This window comes from Misgurnus anguillicaudatus, chromosome 16 (genome assembly GCF_027580225.2).
Source record: "Misgurnus anguillicaudatus chromosome 16, ASM2758022v2, whole genome shotgun sequence".
Lineage (NCBI taxonomy): Eukaryota > Metazoa > Chordata > Actinopteri > Cypriniformes > Cobitidae > Misgurnus > Misgurnus anguillicaudatus.
This window is the reverse complement of record NC_073352.2, coordinates 9,458,228-9,474,171: the sequence shown is the minus strand read 5'-3', so window position 1 is coordinate 9,474,171 and position 15,944 is coordinate 9,458,228. Positions and strand designations below refer to the sequence as shown.

General features: G+C 36.9%; 1 protein-coding gene and 1 long non-coding RNA gene across 3 annotated transcripts; one reads left to right on the top strand and one right to left on the bottom strand.

Annotated features, from left to right (window-relative positions):
* Nucleotides 1-232: 232 nt before the first annotated feature.
* Nucleotides 233-9,037, bottom strand: LOC141350029 (uncharacterized). 2 transcript variants are annotated; one of them, XR_012357921.1, is made up of 4 exons: nt 8,744-9,037; nt 8,525-8,657; nt 7,925-8,068; nt 233-436 (listed from the first exon to the last, which is right to left on the bottom strand). It is a non-coding gene; the product is annotated as an uncharacterized lncRNA (long non-coding RNA). The 2 variants fall into 2 exon arrangements; XR_012357920.1 differs by having other exon boundaries at nt 236-436; nt 8,748-9,029.
* A 782-nt stretch (nt 9,038-9,819) lies between these two features.
* Nucleotides 9,820-15,665, top strand: LOC141350028 (uncharacterized). The gene is made up of 6 exons (XM_073854089.1): nt 9,820-10,246; nt 10,559-10,727; nt 12,551-12,658; nt 12,883-13,090; nt 13,207-15,140; nt 15,301-15,665. The coding sequence occupies exons 2-5, from the start codon at nt 10,561-10,563 to the stop codon at nt 13,672-13,674; spliced, it is 951 nt and encodes a 316-aa protein (XP_073710190.1). The 5' UTR covers nt 9,820-10,246; nt 10,559-10,560; the 3' UTR covers nt 13,675-15,140; nt 15,301-15,665.
* The last annotated feature ends 279 nt before the right edge of the window (nt 15,666-15,944 follow it).

Genomic DNA, 15,944 nt, shown 5'->3' with positions numbered 1-15,944 from the left:
CTGTAAATTAAAGTGGCACTTGTTACGCCTTTGTTTCAGGTAGTTACAGAGTAAGTAAGACATCTGCGTTCTGTAAATTAAAGTGGCACTTGTTACACCTTTGTTTCCTGTAGTTACAGAGTAAGTAAGACATCTGCGGGCTGTAAATTAAAGTGGCACTTGTTACCCCTTTGTTTCACGTAGTTACAGAGTAAGTACGACATCTGCACACAAAATATAATATCCTTATGTCATAAACTTTTATTTGTCAAACAAATTCAAAACAGATTGTGAACTTTTCATTTTAAACGATATAGACATGATAATAAACTATAACATCATTTTTTCCCCCCCTTTTTTTTGCTCTTCCTTTTCATTTTGTTTCTCTTCTTTTTCTTCCCTTTCACCGAGGAATCTGATGAAGAGGAGCTGGTGGAATCCCAGGAGTCTTCCTGTTCTGCATTTTAGAGAGAGAGAGAGAGAGAGAGAGAGAGAGAGAGAAACTCTTTAGCAAATTATTACTTTAAGTGCATTAGTAGAAAATAGGGGTGTCACGATTCTCCAAATCCTCGATTCGATTACATTTTCGATTCTGATGTCACGATTCAATTCGATTCTCGATTTTTTTATGATTTTTTTTAAGACAAAAAATTATATGCCTTTATTATTATTATTATAGTTTCACATTAACATGCACATTGCGTGCTTTTCCTCGCATGGGGTTTGTGGGCTTTACTTTACGCGAGAGAGCTTGTAGAGAGAGAATTCCTTCTTGCACGCAGATAGACTTAATGCGCACGTCTTGGACTCTTATTATCTGAACTAAAACCGGTGCGTCATAAGCAGCTGCGTTTCTCTCTGTCTCACGTGCATGCGCATCTCGCATCTGTCCAAAGTCTAAACATAAACTAAAGTAATAATCCTTATGTATTTGTTCAGTTTTATGCGTTTCATGCGAGCTGAGGCAAACTATACCTTTTGTTTGAAATATAACCCGCTGCATCTTGGCGGCTCTCTCGTCCACGTGCAGAGAGCTGCGCTCTGTCCGAAGGCAGATCACTAGGTAGTAATCCTGTTTATGATATGCATTTCAAGGAGTTGTAGCCATACATCCCTCTGTTTAAAATATAAATCGCATTCCGCTGGATGGATGTTTTTAAAAGGCACTTCTGAGAGTTTATTTTCCCCCACTTGGCAAGCCGACCGGACGTGACATGGGGGCGTGGCAGCATCGACGATCCAATTTTTTAATTCAAAGTTCGAGGTTGTGACTTAATTTTGTGACACCCTTAGTAGAAAATACATTTCTTTAGCGTGATTTCACAGAACCAGAGTGAAGCTGACTCTCAGTCCATGTTAAAGTGCATATGCAATCACATTTAACTACTGGAGAAAAAGATACAAATTGTGGTTTGATAATTTCAAATTACTTTGTTACCCAAGGGCAATGGTGATGTTGTCAATCAGTCCATCTGCACCAGCGGTAACGAGTTATCCAAAAATATTTTTTATGATATTAGGATCGCAGTTGGTCAGGTTGTTTGAAATAAAGATGCCAATTAACTATTTTAAACAATTACTACTTTTAAAAAATGCGGGCAGGGGAGCAGGTCGGGTACAATATTAATTTTTTATTGTTTTGCGGTTTGAGTTGCGAGCGGGTTAGTTGAAAACGTTGGTCGGGTTGTTTATACATTGACACTGATCTGCACTGAAATGTTTAGGCCATTGTAATCACTGTAAATTGATTTTTTTTTTTTTTTGGGTGAAGCTTGAGACACTAGCATCTTTCACACAGTAATTCTGGTAAATTACCATGAATTTATCAGAATGAATTTAACAGTAAATACAAAAATGTGCTGTTCAGTGTTCACACATGCAGTGACGTTCCGTCTTTTTACCAGCAAGACATCATTCACTCATCAGTATCAAAATACCAGTAAATTCATTGAGAAAGCGTAAGTTAACTGTGGCGTGCGGCCGGCGAGCTCAGTGTTGTAATTGTAAACAATGGCGGGTTATGACTTAATATCCATGGTCCGTATTTTGTTGTTTTCACATCTGTGGCAAACGCTGACGGTCGCAAAGTTGCTTGTAACCAAACAACAATGCGTTAGGCGGCGTCAAACGGAACCTGCTTTTCCACATTAGGCTTCACGGAGAATGTGCTAAGGACATCAGTAATTTGGCAAATAGATGATAATCTGTTTTAATAAACAACTTTGGTAAAGAAATGCGGATGTTAGCTTCGGGTGTGCTCAACTTTTAAGCAGCATGTGTGTGGAAACGTCAGTGGACAGTGCGGGAGTAAACGTGTCATCATCTTTATAAAAACTTTCTGACTGGCCTGAAGCTGTCAGCGTGGTCTGACATCGTCCGTTCTAAATGCCGGTAATTCTACATTTTTCGTTTCACACATAGCACTTACCGGTAAATTACTGGTCATCCTTTAACCTGTCTTACTGGTAAATTGGGAGCACTGATTTACCGGAAAGGTTCTGTTCACACATGACCTGTTAACTGCAATTTACCAGTAAATTACCAGTAAAGACTGTATGTGTGAAAGGGACTATTGATCTATAAATTAATAATCATGTTGTTATAAGTAATTATGATGGAACAATCCTATCACATCATGTCAAATTGGAGATTGTGATATAGCCACAATCTTTGTAGTGCAGCTGAATTTTTTTTAAAGTGCCCCTATTCTGGTTTATTATGTTGTGGTAAGTCTACTGCTTACAGAAAAATCTATTACCATATTTGAGTTTCAGCTAAGCAATGGCATTGGTTTTAACATTGTTTAAGGGCCGGTCAAAGTACAAATTGTACATTGCATTACATTTATAAACAGCTATAATACACACTACATTAAAGGTTATAAATGAAAAAGGATATTATAAAACAGGCAGTTCTAGTTCTTTATTCTGATTGGTTGAAACACGTTCTGAGCTGTGATAAAATACCCCGGTAACCCCAAGGTTCAGACCACATTACATAGTATCACTTCGCCACTGTTGCTATGTTGATTACTAGGGCTGGGCAAAGAAATCGATTATTCGATTAATCGGGGTTTTTTTTACATGGTCGATTCAGAATCGATTCTCAAAGAGCAGAATCGATTTTTTTTTTAATGCAAACATTGAATGTAAGATTAACGTTAATCAAATTACTAGTCTTCTTCACTAGATGTCACCCTCTTTTTTGCCTTGCGCAATTTTACCAAGGAGCCTGTCATTCTTTCATTTAGTGCTTAAAATGGTGGTTTTATGTGCTTCATTGTCGTTGATGCCACCTTCAGATAAAAAGTCAGATGTATGGAAGCATTTTAGATTTTGCAAGCCAGACGACCAGGTTAGTGTTGTGGCTTTTAATTTATTTTTATTAATTACCCACTTGTAAACTTGTTCACTGTTATTTTAAATTAATATAGTATTTGTATTAAATCTATATTCATTGAGTTGAACCGAGAATCGAGTGTAAAAACTGTCCCGAGAACCGGAATCGAAAATTGAACAGAGAATCGAAATCAAATCGATTTGATAGCTTGTGAATCGAAATAGAATCGATCTGGAACATCTTAATCGATACCCAGCCCTATTGCTTACACCACAGTCTTTAATCATATTTTAACTTTTCAACAATTCCTCAATTAATGGTGATATCCATAGAAATAATACATCAATAAACATTGTTTAGTTATTTCGTCAATTAAAGGAACAGTATGTAAGAAATTTATATCAATTAATCATAACATGGCCCTGATATGTCACTAAACATTAAGAAATCATTTTCATTTCAAATACTTATATCACTGACAACAGTGGTCTGGCCAGGATATTGTTATTTAAAAAGTGGAGTTGCAGCCCTCAACTGATGTTCATGTTGTCATGTTGTGTATTGGCCACCAGTTGTGAGATTGCAGTACCAGTTTTAGCCACAAGTTTTGTGATTGCAGTACCAGTTTTGACCACAATCCTACATACTGTTTCTTTAAAGAGTAACTAAACCCTAAACCAACTTTTTTTAGTTGATGATCTGTAAGAATGATGGTTTATTAGTCCTGTTCATTGATTTTAGTAAGTTTTTTGACATTTGGGTATAAAGTGTTTCAATACTACAATATATGGTGTAAAAACTTCTGAGTGCTGCCCTCTTCAGGTTGAACGGTGGCTTATGCAGTTTAATTTTCCTATTGGATGTTGGGTCCAAAAAATAACTCGTGACGTAAGCAGGTTCAAGCTCACAACGCCCTTGTTACGATCTCACCACACACTGGATCTGCCCACTTTTCTTGCATTTTTCAAATATTGCCAGTGGGTGGAGTCAGGCTCTGACCAGGGGTTTAGTTACGCTTTAAGAAAAAAATGCTACCCTGAGGAGTATTAACCCAATCCCCTATTATCCACTAGGTGGTGCTTTTTTCACAAGTTAAACACTGAAGCATTCACTCAGTTCAAACTTGTCTCTGTGTAACGTTATGTTTTGAGTATTGCTTTGACCATGGGTTCACACCAGGCACGTTTGAAGCGTCAAAGCGTCTGTCCTGTCTAGTTTGCTACATGAATATTATGCGTTTCCTCGCTTCATTCACTGGTGAAAGCCACGCGTGAAATTCTGGTCATCGAGACCGGTGTTGTGGAAATTCACTTGGAAATTCGCGTCAGGGGCTTTTTCGACTCCACTCCAAGCGTGCCGCACAAGCCCTGAAAAGTGAAGCCAAAACGTCTCGATCGCCCCCCAGTGACCGGTCCCAGTATAGGTCATAAAGCCCGCCTCCCCATGTTATTCAATGGGACTTGAGACCAACTAAAAAAATTAATTACAATTCAATTATCTTTTATCAGAAGGTGGTTTCTGTCATTTACTGTAGTTTTTATCACGCTCATGTAAATTAAAATGTTTGTTTTTAAAATAGGTATGTGTTTAGTTAGTTATTTAATGATATAAAAACGGTGGTGTCACGTCATGATTGACAGCTGTGATATCGTGTGATATGCGCATTCTACGAGAGCGAGGGCGGGGTTTTGACTTCGCGCCTTCCCTTCCTGCTCACTACTGCGCATGACTGGTCCCGAAATCGCTATTGCGCAGACTCAAGACCCAAGATGTCAGCGCCATATCGGGCAACTGGCGGCTTCACTTTTCACCATTGGAAGAGAGCGAACAGGCGTCGTCCATCTTTTTTACAGTCTATGCTCCACTCACTTCCTATAATCATGTCACTACTAGAGCAAGCTCCTGATTGATTAACACGGCGCGTTTTTCTGCCAAAGTTCAAATTTTTCAACTTGAAAACATATCTGATCCACACTTCAACAGTTCCACAATATAGACACAAATGATAATGTATAAATTAGATGATAATTTAATCATATTTTCATTGTGGCTTTGCTCCGTCTGTGTTGATTGTATGGATGGGCATGAGTACTCGATTGCTCGAGTACTCGAACGTAGCATCGATGATCGATCATGAAAACGATGATCATGTGGGTTTATTTATTTATGTATTATGGATATGGCGGCATTTGGCTAGCTGGTTAGCATTACAAGCGCATCTGATAGTGAAAACTGGGTCTGGAGATGCGTGTTTGACGTCGTGTCGAGCTACGCAGACCGGCGTATGACATCAGTTACGTTACCATGCGTGATTCAAAAACAAACGGCGCGGCGGCAACCCGCTGATCCCGTGAAGCAACCGGCCGATGCGCGCAATGCACGGCAGCCCGCCGATCCCGTGAAGCCGGCCACACCTAACCTCACATCACTGAGGCACTATGGTTTAAAAGGATGCCGTGATTTTCGGAAATACAGTCAGTCAGATGCAAAATGTACAGCGCCGTCGAAAGTTCAATGGGTTATCATCAAATATCAAGAGATACCAGAGAGCCATACGAGCATCTTGAACAGGTAAGGGATGACACAGCTAATCGCTAAAATGATAGCAAAGACTTAAAGCTGCTTAATGTTATGAAGCTTGTGTTTTGACTGGACATGTTTAAAAGCGCGCTGTTTATGACGCACAGCAACAACGGGAGTTAAACTTTCTGTACATAACTTAGTTGAAAACTTAGATGAAGTCTTGAATTTTATGCAGACAGATGCACGTTGTACATTTATGTTGTATAAAGGCTTAATATTATGTAGAGTGCGTCATGTAGAAAGCGCTTCGGTTTGTGTTTATTAACCCTTTAGTTTCACTTCATCACGCAGCTATTCCTGTAAGTAAGAGGTTTCTGTTAAAAACATTTAATTCATTAATAATCTAGTATGTGTTCATTGTTCTCTCATAGTTTATTCAAAATTAAGTTTTATTTGAGTGTTTTTAATAAAAATATTTTAATTTTCACCATGACGTGTACGCCCCACCCCTTTGATTGCCCCGCCCCCATTTAATCGAGTACTCGTTCTTCAGACCTATGGATTAATCGAAATGAAAAAATGACATAAATGCACATCCCTAGTTGATTGGGAACCGCTTTGTTGCAGACACACTTGATTTTGAGGAACTAATTTGTTTGGTGGAAGGGTAATATGTGTACTAATATAATTACTACTTATTTGCTGCGTTTTATTTTATGAAATCCTGCTATGCATATGATGTAACCATTTTATAAAAGCAAAAGGCCCGTTATTCCTCTTTTTTGTGTGAAAATCGCTCCAAATCCAAGTAAACCGATGCGTTTAGGTCTGCCGCTTTGTAATACGTCACGCGAGTGACAGCGGAACGCAGCAAATGAGGAAGAGAGAAGAGAGAAACGCTCGGATCTGATTGGTGAATGAATAGGGTTTGGTTTTACACTGTGAGCAAGTTTGAGTGCTATAGCATCCTGGATTGTAATGTAAATATATCATAGACACAGTAAAAGAAAGGTAAATACGTGAACACAGCATCTGAATACAGGGAACTATATGCAATATAATCGCCGTAATTTATAAAGAACATCGCATTTATGTATGAATCAACAGTTTATATAAAAAATTGCCTTAAAGGGGAATCGAACCCGGGTCGCCCGTGTCATAGGTCTGTGGCTCTAAAGACTGAACCACAGAGTCACATAATAGAAACTGCTCTCTACACTCCTTAAGTAGCTTCCAGCAAAATTCACGTTAAAAACAAATTGTGTGGAGGAAGTGACGTATGCCGTAAAGCAGTCGAATTTTGTAGTTTTTTTTGTGCTGAAACCCTAAGTTTTAAAATACGAGTAAAAGTGATACAGACCCCGTCAGGCTATGGTAGACATGTCATTCAACCTATTTAAAGTCGATGTACTATCACAAGGGTCTTGAAAATTTATTATGAAGGTTGAAAAATTACATGGTGTCACTTTAAGTGCAGGTACCATGTTTACTAATTTATTAATCACTTTCAATGTTTGTGGAAGAGGATTGATTCATTCACAAATCCTGTTCACTGGGATCAGCTAGAGTGTAGAGACTAAATAATTAGATAACATGTCTATTTCTCAAGGAAGACGTAGATAACACAGGGCTCCAGACTGCCACCAAATGGTGGCATTTTGTCACCAAAATTTGAGAGTGTGCCACTGAATTTTACATTCAGCCGCACATGTGCAACCAGTAAAGGTGACCTTTTTTTGTGATGTGATACTGAATTTGAAAACAGCATATTGTACTTTCTGCATCTATCATTAAAGTATTTATTAGTAATACTGTGGAAATTGGTAGAAATGTGAATGTTTGGTCAGCATGTTGATTTATGGTGTGTGATCCTAAATTGTCTGGTTGTGCCCCTAAAATTTTCAGTTGGGGGCCACTGTTCTCCTAGTAAAAAAGTTAGTCTGGAGCCCTGTAACAGCTTTTCAACTTCAGTCCTGTTGTAAAATTATGACAATAATTACGTACTCCTCATTAATATGTTTACTCCAAAGCAAACATAGTTTTTCTGACAGAAACCAATAACAATAAAGCATGAAACACAAACCTGAAGAATCTGGCACTGTCGGATCAGTATGGACTTGAGACCTGGCAGTTGGAACAACAGACTTCATCTTTTCAATCCCCTGATTTAAAAAATTGCACTCATCTTTAAGCAAGGAGATCTCGGCTTTTAAAGTAGAAATCTTACCTATTAGAGAAAAATTAGAGAAAAGTTAGAGGTTTTATTGCTTTTTCAATGTCTTTTCGAAAACCCATAATTTGACTTCTTTCTCATTCTTCATAACATCAAATCATCTCTGGTAATGTAAATTTTCATTCATACACATAAATTGTTAATATGTCCAAACATAATTGAGCCACTTACATTGCAGCAATGTTCTTGTACGTAGTTTGTCAAAAATACATTTGCCTTACAAATGAATGGCACAATAATAATTGTATATAAATTAAGCTTGCATTGTATCGAATTTCCACTTGTGAAAATAAAAACAGTCCACGTTTAGGTGACACTAAAAAACAGGAGTCGTAATGGTGTAATAACACCAGGTAACAGGTTATATGTGTTAGCTGTTCACAAAGCTCAGGTGTTAAAAGTAGCTAATTACTATCAAAACTTATATAGAGGGAAAGGTTCTCCTCTTACATTGAAGTCCAGTCGAATTTTTCTTCGATAAGGTGGCGGTGCTTGTCTCGCTGCTCCCACATGCGACCTCGGCCTTTTCCTCCACCGCCCTGTATTTGGCTGGTTTTAATATATTTCTTTTGGTGCGTTTCATCTTTCACAAAAACAATCAAATATTGATAAAAGCCAAAAACAAATTAAACAGTTAACGTTAGGTGATCATAAATGTAATCGAAATACCTACTGTCTTAACGTATCCTGTCCTCCTGCTGCGCGCACATGTGTGAAGTATGCTGGGAATCGATTAAAAAAAGATTCACTGTTTCAGAGTCGCTATGAATCGCGAAGACTCACTAAGCTGGGAATCGCGGTTACGCCCACTGAGTGGTAAAAGACAAAGCGGCAGCATTTGTGTACAATGTGAAATCAGCAAAAAAACACGGGAAAACGCGTCTAAATTGGAAAAGGCTGTTGTTAGATTGTTGCTAGGTTCACTATCAAGTCCAACAAAATTTAATTTTTGCTGCTAATTTTCAGTTATACTGACATTTTCGCGACCACTGCTAGAACAGACAGCCATTTGTTGAATTTGCCACTCATAGGAGAAGTGAATCAGTAGCAGTAACTTGGCATATGTCAGGGATGTAAAATTTTGGGATAAAAAAATCATATAAAAAGTACATGAAATACATTTAAATGAGTACCCTGATGTGTAATTGCAAAGTTTTGTCCGTGATTCTTCATTAAATGCAGGGTATTTGATCCAGAAACATTTTATTTATGCTGGTTAAAAGTCTCCTCACACACCCTATTAGCAATCACTATATTAAAGCGTAACTAAACCCTAACCAATTTATTTTAGTTAATGTTCTGTAAGAATGATGCTTTATTAGTGCTGTTCAATGATTTTATTAAGTTTTTTACATTTGGATATAAAGTGTTTCAATACTACATATATATGGGGTAACGTTTGAGTGCTGCCCTCTTCAGGTTGAACGGTGGCTACTGCAGTTGAATTTTTCTGTTGGATTGTGGGTCCAAAAAAATGACTCGTGACGTAAGCAGGTTCAAGATCACCACGCCCTTGTTACGATCTCACCACTCACAGTTCGTCCCCTGTATCCTTGGGATCTGCCCACTTTTCTTGCTTTTTTCAAATATTGCCAGCCCAGTTTGTGGAGTCAGGCGGTTTGTTGCATTGTTTGTTTTGCTAAGGTAGGTAACTTAACGCGATAAGTTTGTATTAAGATGGATTCAGATTCTTTTTTGATAAAACATTGTTTTGTTTATGAAATTTGTGTTCGTTTACGGATTAGTGTAACGATATAACTTAGTTACTACGTCTACACTACCGAAAGTGTGCTTTAACTAATTCTGATGTAAACCAGTTGTTTATGTTGGTTATTTTGGGAATGTTATTTACTTTGTACTGTAAGTTTTTGTTACTGGTGAATAAGACATGACATGTTGACATCTGATCTGTGCGTGTTAATGTGTTTTGAACAACATAAAAGACTTTGGATGGCGATTTGAACGGAGGGTGGGGTCGTTATTTCATTGCTAGTCGGCTACCGTTAGCTTTTTCAAAATTAACGTTACATACCCTAAACATCCATTATGATGAGTCTTGTGTTCACTAATCTATCTAATCTTGTTGATTTTTGTTACAGGCTTGTGTTTCTTCTGTTTTCGGGTTTTTAGTTCCAGGACTGCATTTACTTTTTGTTGTTAACACATTTCCAGGTAAGCCAGTTTCCTTAAAGTTGATTCGAATGTAACATTATCTGATATTGTTTGACGATAATATTATACATATATAGCTATTATCTACAACCTAAATTTGTTGTTTCAACATGCAAAAATTATGATTATCAATTTAAGTAAACAAACATGCACAATTTTATTTTGTTGGTCACACTCCCCATCAAAAATGTGATTCATAATGAGATGGCCTAGTGCAATTTTGAAAATGGCCAATTTTAAAGTTATGCAATGATCTACATGACATTTGATGATTACAATAATAAATGTAGGCATTATTTTTGTCTTCTATAGCCATGGGCAGGTTAATGGCAGAATTGGTCCACAAAATGGAGAAAGGAGGAAGAAAGCTGATTAAGTGGTTGCAGAAAAAAAGGCTACTTGCACCAAAGATGAAGTGCCCTGCTTGTAAGCACCACATGAAAATGGCAAAATCAGGCTCTACAAGACTTGGTTATAGGTGGTAAGTATATAAGTAAATGTGTACATGATTTGCTTAGTTGTGGAATATTGATTTCCCTTTTCATGTATTAGTGCCCACAGTTTAGATAAACAGTGTGCATGCTACATCAGTTTTTCTAATTCTGACACAATGTCATTGTATGGTGACGTATCATGATCTGTCCTTCATAAGGTTACAGATAAAGCCAAAATTATTAATTAGATGAGTGTTTAGAAGCAAGGTGTCTATAGTAAAAATATTATGCTGTGGAAGATTTTGATTGGATTGCACAAAACCAAGAAATCAACCCCCAGGATTAAGATCTGTCCATACTGGAATAACCAAACCTGTTCATTCCATTTAGAGAGAGAAACATACACACATACACACAAATAATAAATATGTATTTACAACATTGTAGTAACGGTTATGTTTGTATGCAGTATATCACTGAGTATATTTTTCCTCTAACCCTGGCAATATATAAGCAGCTAGGCTATAAGTAAGCAATAAGGTACGAGAGGCTGTGCTGTATCGTGAATAAGTAACGGCTGAAGGGCGTTGTTAGGCACAACGCGAAGCGGAGTGCCTGCAACCCCTTCAGCCGTTACTTATTCACGATACAGCACTTGCCTCGAGTACCTTATTGCTTTTATAAAACGGTTACCACACAATATTAAAGTAAAAAAAATATTAGTGCAACTTTCATGAAGTTATATCAATAAAAGCATTCCTTCCGCTAGAAAAAATAGTGCCTGTCGCGAACAACAACATGAAAGCTCAAATAAAAACAACAAACTGTTCTCAGACTTTGTCTCATTATATGTTTATCTGTTGCTAAGGGTGTTGCTAAGGGCGCAGTGATATTAAATAGAACCGTTGGGTAAAGCGGTCATAGCAGTGTTTTATTGTGAATAAAGCACACCTGTTGACCAATCAGAATCAAGGATTGGAACTAGCCGTTTTATAAAAATAATAATAAAACGGTTAGTTCCAATCCTTGATTCTGATTGGTCAATAGGTGTGCTTTATTCGCGATAAAACACGCTTCACCCAACAGTTCTGTTTATCACTGCGCCCTTAGCAACACCCTTAGCAACCACACGTATCGGTTTGTTGTTTTTATTTGAGCTTTCATGCATATTACACATTGGAACTTTGTTGTTAACAGTCAGGGACTATTTTTTCTAGTGGAAGGAATGTTTTTTATTGATTTAACTTCATGAAAGTTGCACTAATATTTTTTTAACTTTAAGATTGTGTGGTAACCGTTTAATAAAAGCAATAAGGTACTTGAGCCAAGTGCTGTATCGTGAATACGTAACGGCTGAAGGGTGTTTCGCGTTGTGCCGGCAACCCCTTCGGCCGTTACTTATTTCACGATACAGCACAGCCTCTTGTACCTTATTGCTTACAGAAATATTATTTATGCACGCGTGTCAGACAGAACAGTGTTAGGAACAGAGAGTTGGAAATTTTGTATCTGTCAGTGGAAACTTAGTTCCTTAGTGCACAGGCAAATATTGCTCAGATTTGTCATATGTGTCTTAACATTGTGTGGCACTGTCTGTATAGATCATGATTTTGGACTTATTTAAATATTCTTTTTAATTTAAATTGTGGATTTTCACCACCATAGAGTTGATTTTTCATGAATACATACCTTATTGTCGAAAGAGATGCAGCTCATACAAGGATAGCTTATTTGTGTAATATGATATAAACATAAAACAATATAAACTCTTTGAATCCTTGTTAAGGTTTATCTAAGTTGTATGCAATATCAAATGGTATGTTTTTATTATTAATATTATTTTCACATTTTTGTTTAATGATTTCCACAGGAGGTGTCGAAGAAGCTGCCACGGGGACATTTCAAGAACCATAAAGAAGGGTTCAGTTTTTGAAGGTTCACACATGGATCTGTCAACCTGGCTCAAGATTATGCACAAGTAAGCGTTTTTTTATTTTATTTTTATGAATGGACTTCAATGCATTTTTAGCATTTTTATGTGAAACAATAGTTATATTTTTACCTTTAGAGAATTGTATACTTTAGCTCAATTTGTCTCACAACCCTCTGACACAGCACATTCATTAAATATTATTTTTAATTCAACAATCACTAGATACATTATATGCGTATGTATTAACAGTATTCATTTTGAATTGTCAGTTTTGCTCAAGGTCTCAGAAAAAGACATGTGGACATGATTGAGGAAGGGGTTATTGGAAGCAGTGCATCAATCACTAAAGTGTATGATACACTTCGCCACTGCTGCGTTACTGCCATTCAACGACTTAAGAAGAGAAAAAAGATGAGAATTGGTGGTAGACACTCTTTTGTTGTCATTGATGAAAGTAAATTCTGCCACAAAAGAAAGGTACAACACTGAATGTCAGATGATGTTGACAAGCGGGATAAAAATATTTAAAAAATAATTTTCTTCCATTAATTAATAATAACATGGCTGTTTCATTTTTATTTGACTATTTGTAGTACAACCGTGGACGATTTGGGAGAGCCTGGAGACGACAACGTACATGGGTCTTTGGATTGCTGGAGGTGAGGGCTGCACGTCGAAGACCAGTTTTGAAGTTGGTCAAAAGCCGTTCCAGAAGGCATCTGCTACCCATTATACAAAAGTATGTAAGAACTGGGAGTCAAATTCTCAGTGATAGCTGGAGAGCATACAATACCTTGCAACAGCAGGGTTACATTCACTATCAGGTGAATCACAGACGCTTCTTCGTCCATCCACAATCGGGCGCACACACACAGCACATGGAGCGTGCATGGCGCTCATATAAAGAAAATATATATCGCTACAGGGGAAACCTCACTGAACATTCATTACAAAAAAATCTTTGTCTGATTGAGTGGAACTATTGGCTTGGGAAGAATCACAGACATGGACCCATTGGCCGCTTACTTCATGACATTAAAAAGGTTTATAAATTGAAATGAGACAAAACAAGACTGGTCATAACCAGAAGACAGTTGTTCGTCCTTGTGTGATGTTTTTGTAGGGTGGCCTTTCGTTTGGACTTTAAGCCACTTAATTTAATCTTGAATCATTTAATTCTGCATGGACAAAAGAACAGGATTTTATATAAAGTGCTGTTGTCGCTTGTGCTGCTGCAGAAGGTGAACTTCTGCGTTAAGAATTAAAAATTTGATTTTATTTACTTTTCGCATTCATTATTTGTTTATTTATGTATTTCTTTTATTATAGAAGTCCAGAAATGTTATGTTTTAGGGCACTGTGTACTTTGCAAGGTTCATCTCAGTTGTCAGTTTTTTAAACATACATCACAATGTCTTGAATAAATACAAATATTGTGAGCAAACACATTTTTGCAAAACTTGAATATTGTTCATTTATTTCAGTAATTCAATTTAAAAGGTGAAACTTATATATAGACTCATTACCTGCAAAGTGAGATATTTCTAGGAATGGAAAAAATTGTATTGTAGTTGCGAGTACACCTGAGTATTATGCAATTATTCTTGCCTCAGTAAGTACCGCAAAGTGTCCTCCTTTTTGGTGTTATGGTAATGGCCACCCTGTGTTCTCGGTTGTAATCATTATACATGTACTGTACAAAACTGTACTCACCCCAGTTAAAATGTTTGGTTAGTGTTATTTCTTGTACTAATTTTTTATAACGTTGTTTTTTACTTAAAATGCCAAATTACAGTAAAGTTGTGTAAAAACCAGAAATTATGAGTGTAATTTCATACACCATACAAACCTTTAACATGACATTTGAATCCTGGCATTTGAATTGTGATGTCTACACTTGTTGTTTATAAGTATGTGAATATTGCATTCATATACAAAATGAGTAAAGTACAGTGTTACACTAGTAAATTTATAGAAATAATAAACAGGCACAAGGCATGTTAATATAATTTGCTTTGGTCTGTTTTATAGATTTTAGTCAAAGTGCAGTTACTTTTGAATACTTAAGGTCAAATAATAAACTCAGATTTAACTGGATGTTAACACTTTCTGCTTTAACCTAGAGACAGTTTTTTTCAATTGAAACTGTATTATTCCAATACATTACAATTATTTAATTTTTTGGTTTAAACTTTTTTTTAACTTTTTCAACCTAGTTTAAAACTTTTTAAACATAGTTTAAAGGTATTTAAACATTTAGGTAAAATCGTTGCCCCCTGCTGGACATTATTTGATTACATGATTAGTAGTTGGAACGAGATCATGGAAACGCCAAAAAATATAATTGCGTTGCTGCGTGAGTCACAGATTCGAGGGGTAGGTCTGCATATTTTGCGCGAAACAGTCTGGGAAAACAATGATGAGGGAAGCGATATTACGCATTTTCTCAAAGTGAGGATTCCAGGAGACCGTGGTGAGTCCGTGATCCCCGTACTCCGGCCCACAGACATCGAAGCTTTGAAAGCAGGTAAGACGTTTTCTACACGGAGTAACACGTGCGTTGCTTGCGCTTTTCATTTTTTATGTGCTCTAATTTAGCTGGATGCAAAAAATTTTTTTTATAAAATTTACTTTGAAATAATACATTTTTAAAAGTGAGATAGACAAGTTGTGGCATGTCATTGCAGCAGAAACAGTTCGTGAGGCCATTCCGGTTGACGACAATCGGTGAGTAAAATTTTGTTAGCCTTAGCATTTCTATATCGAATGTTGTTAAGAGGTTACATTAGCAACAGCAGATAATACAGTAGTGTTTATGATATTATATTTTTTGTTGTACCACATTATTTTAATTACTAATTAGCCGTTGTATGTTGTCTACGTTACATGCAATTAACGTTACCTAAATTAGGTTGAGTTATCATGACAGCAACTGTAAAGTTGCTTACTCCAGTAAGATAAGGCCAACTGGTTAGTGATTAACTTAACAGTTTCAGTCTTTTCAGTAGATTTACGATGGGGGACAGTGCACAAGACAATCCAGAATACTCCACAGAAGGTAAACAAGATGCTAATTTACATGTATTTCCAAGAACAGTACGCAATGCCACTACTTATTGTTATTATTATTATTATTGTTGTTAGCTGTGTCTGAAACGGCTCCCTATCCACTATATAATGCACTATATCGGGTGTCGGCCATTTTGTAGTGGTGTCCGAAACCCCAGTGAACAACTTTATTCCCCACATTCATTCACTACTTTTTACCCACAATGTACTCTCATTCGATGTACTTTCGTTCACTCATATTTCCCATGATGCAACGGGAGAC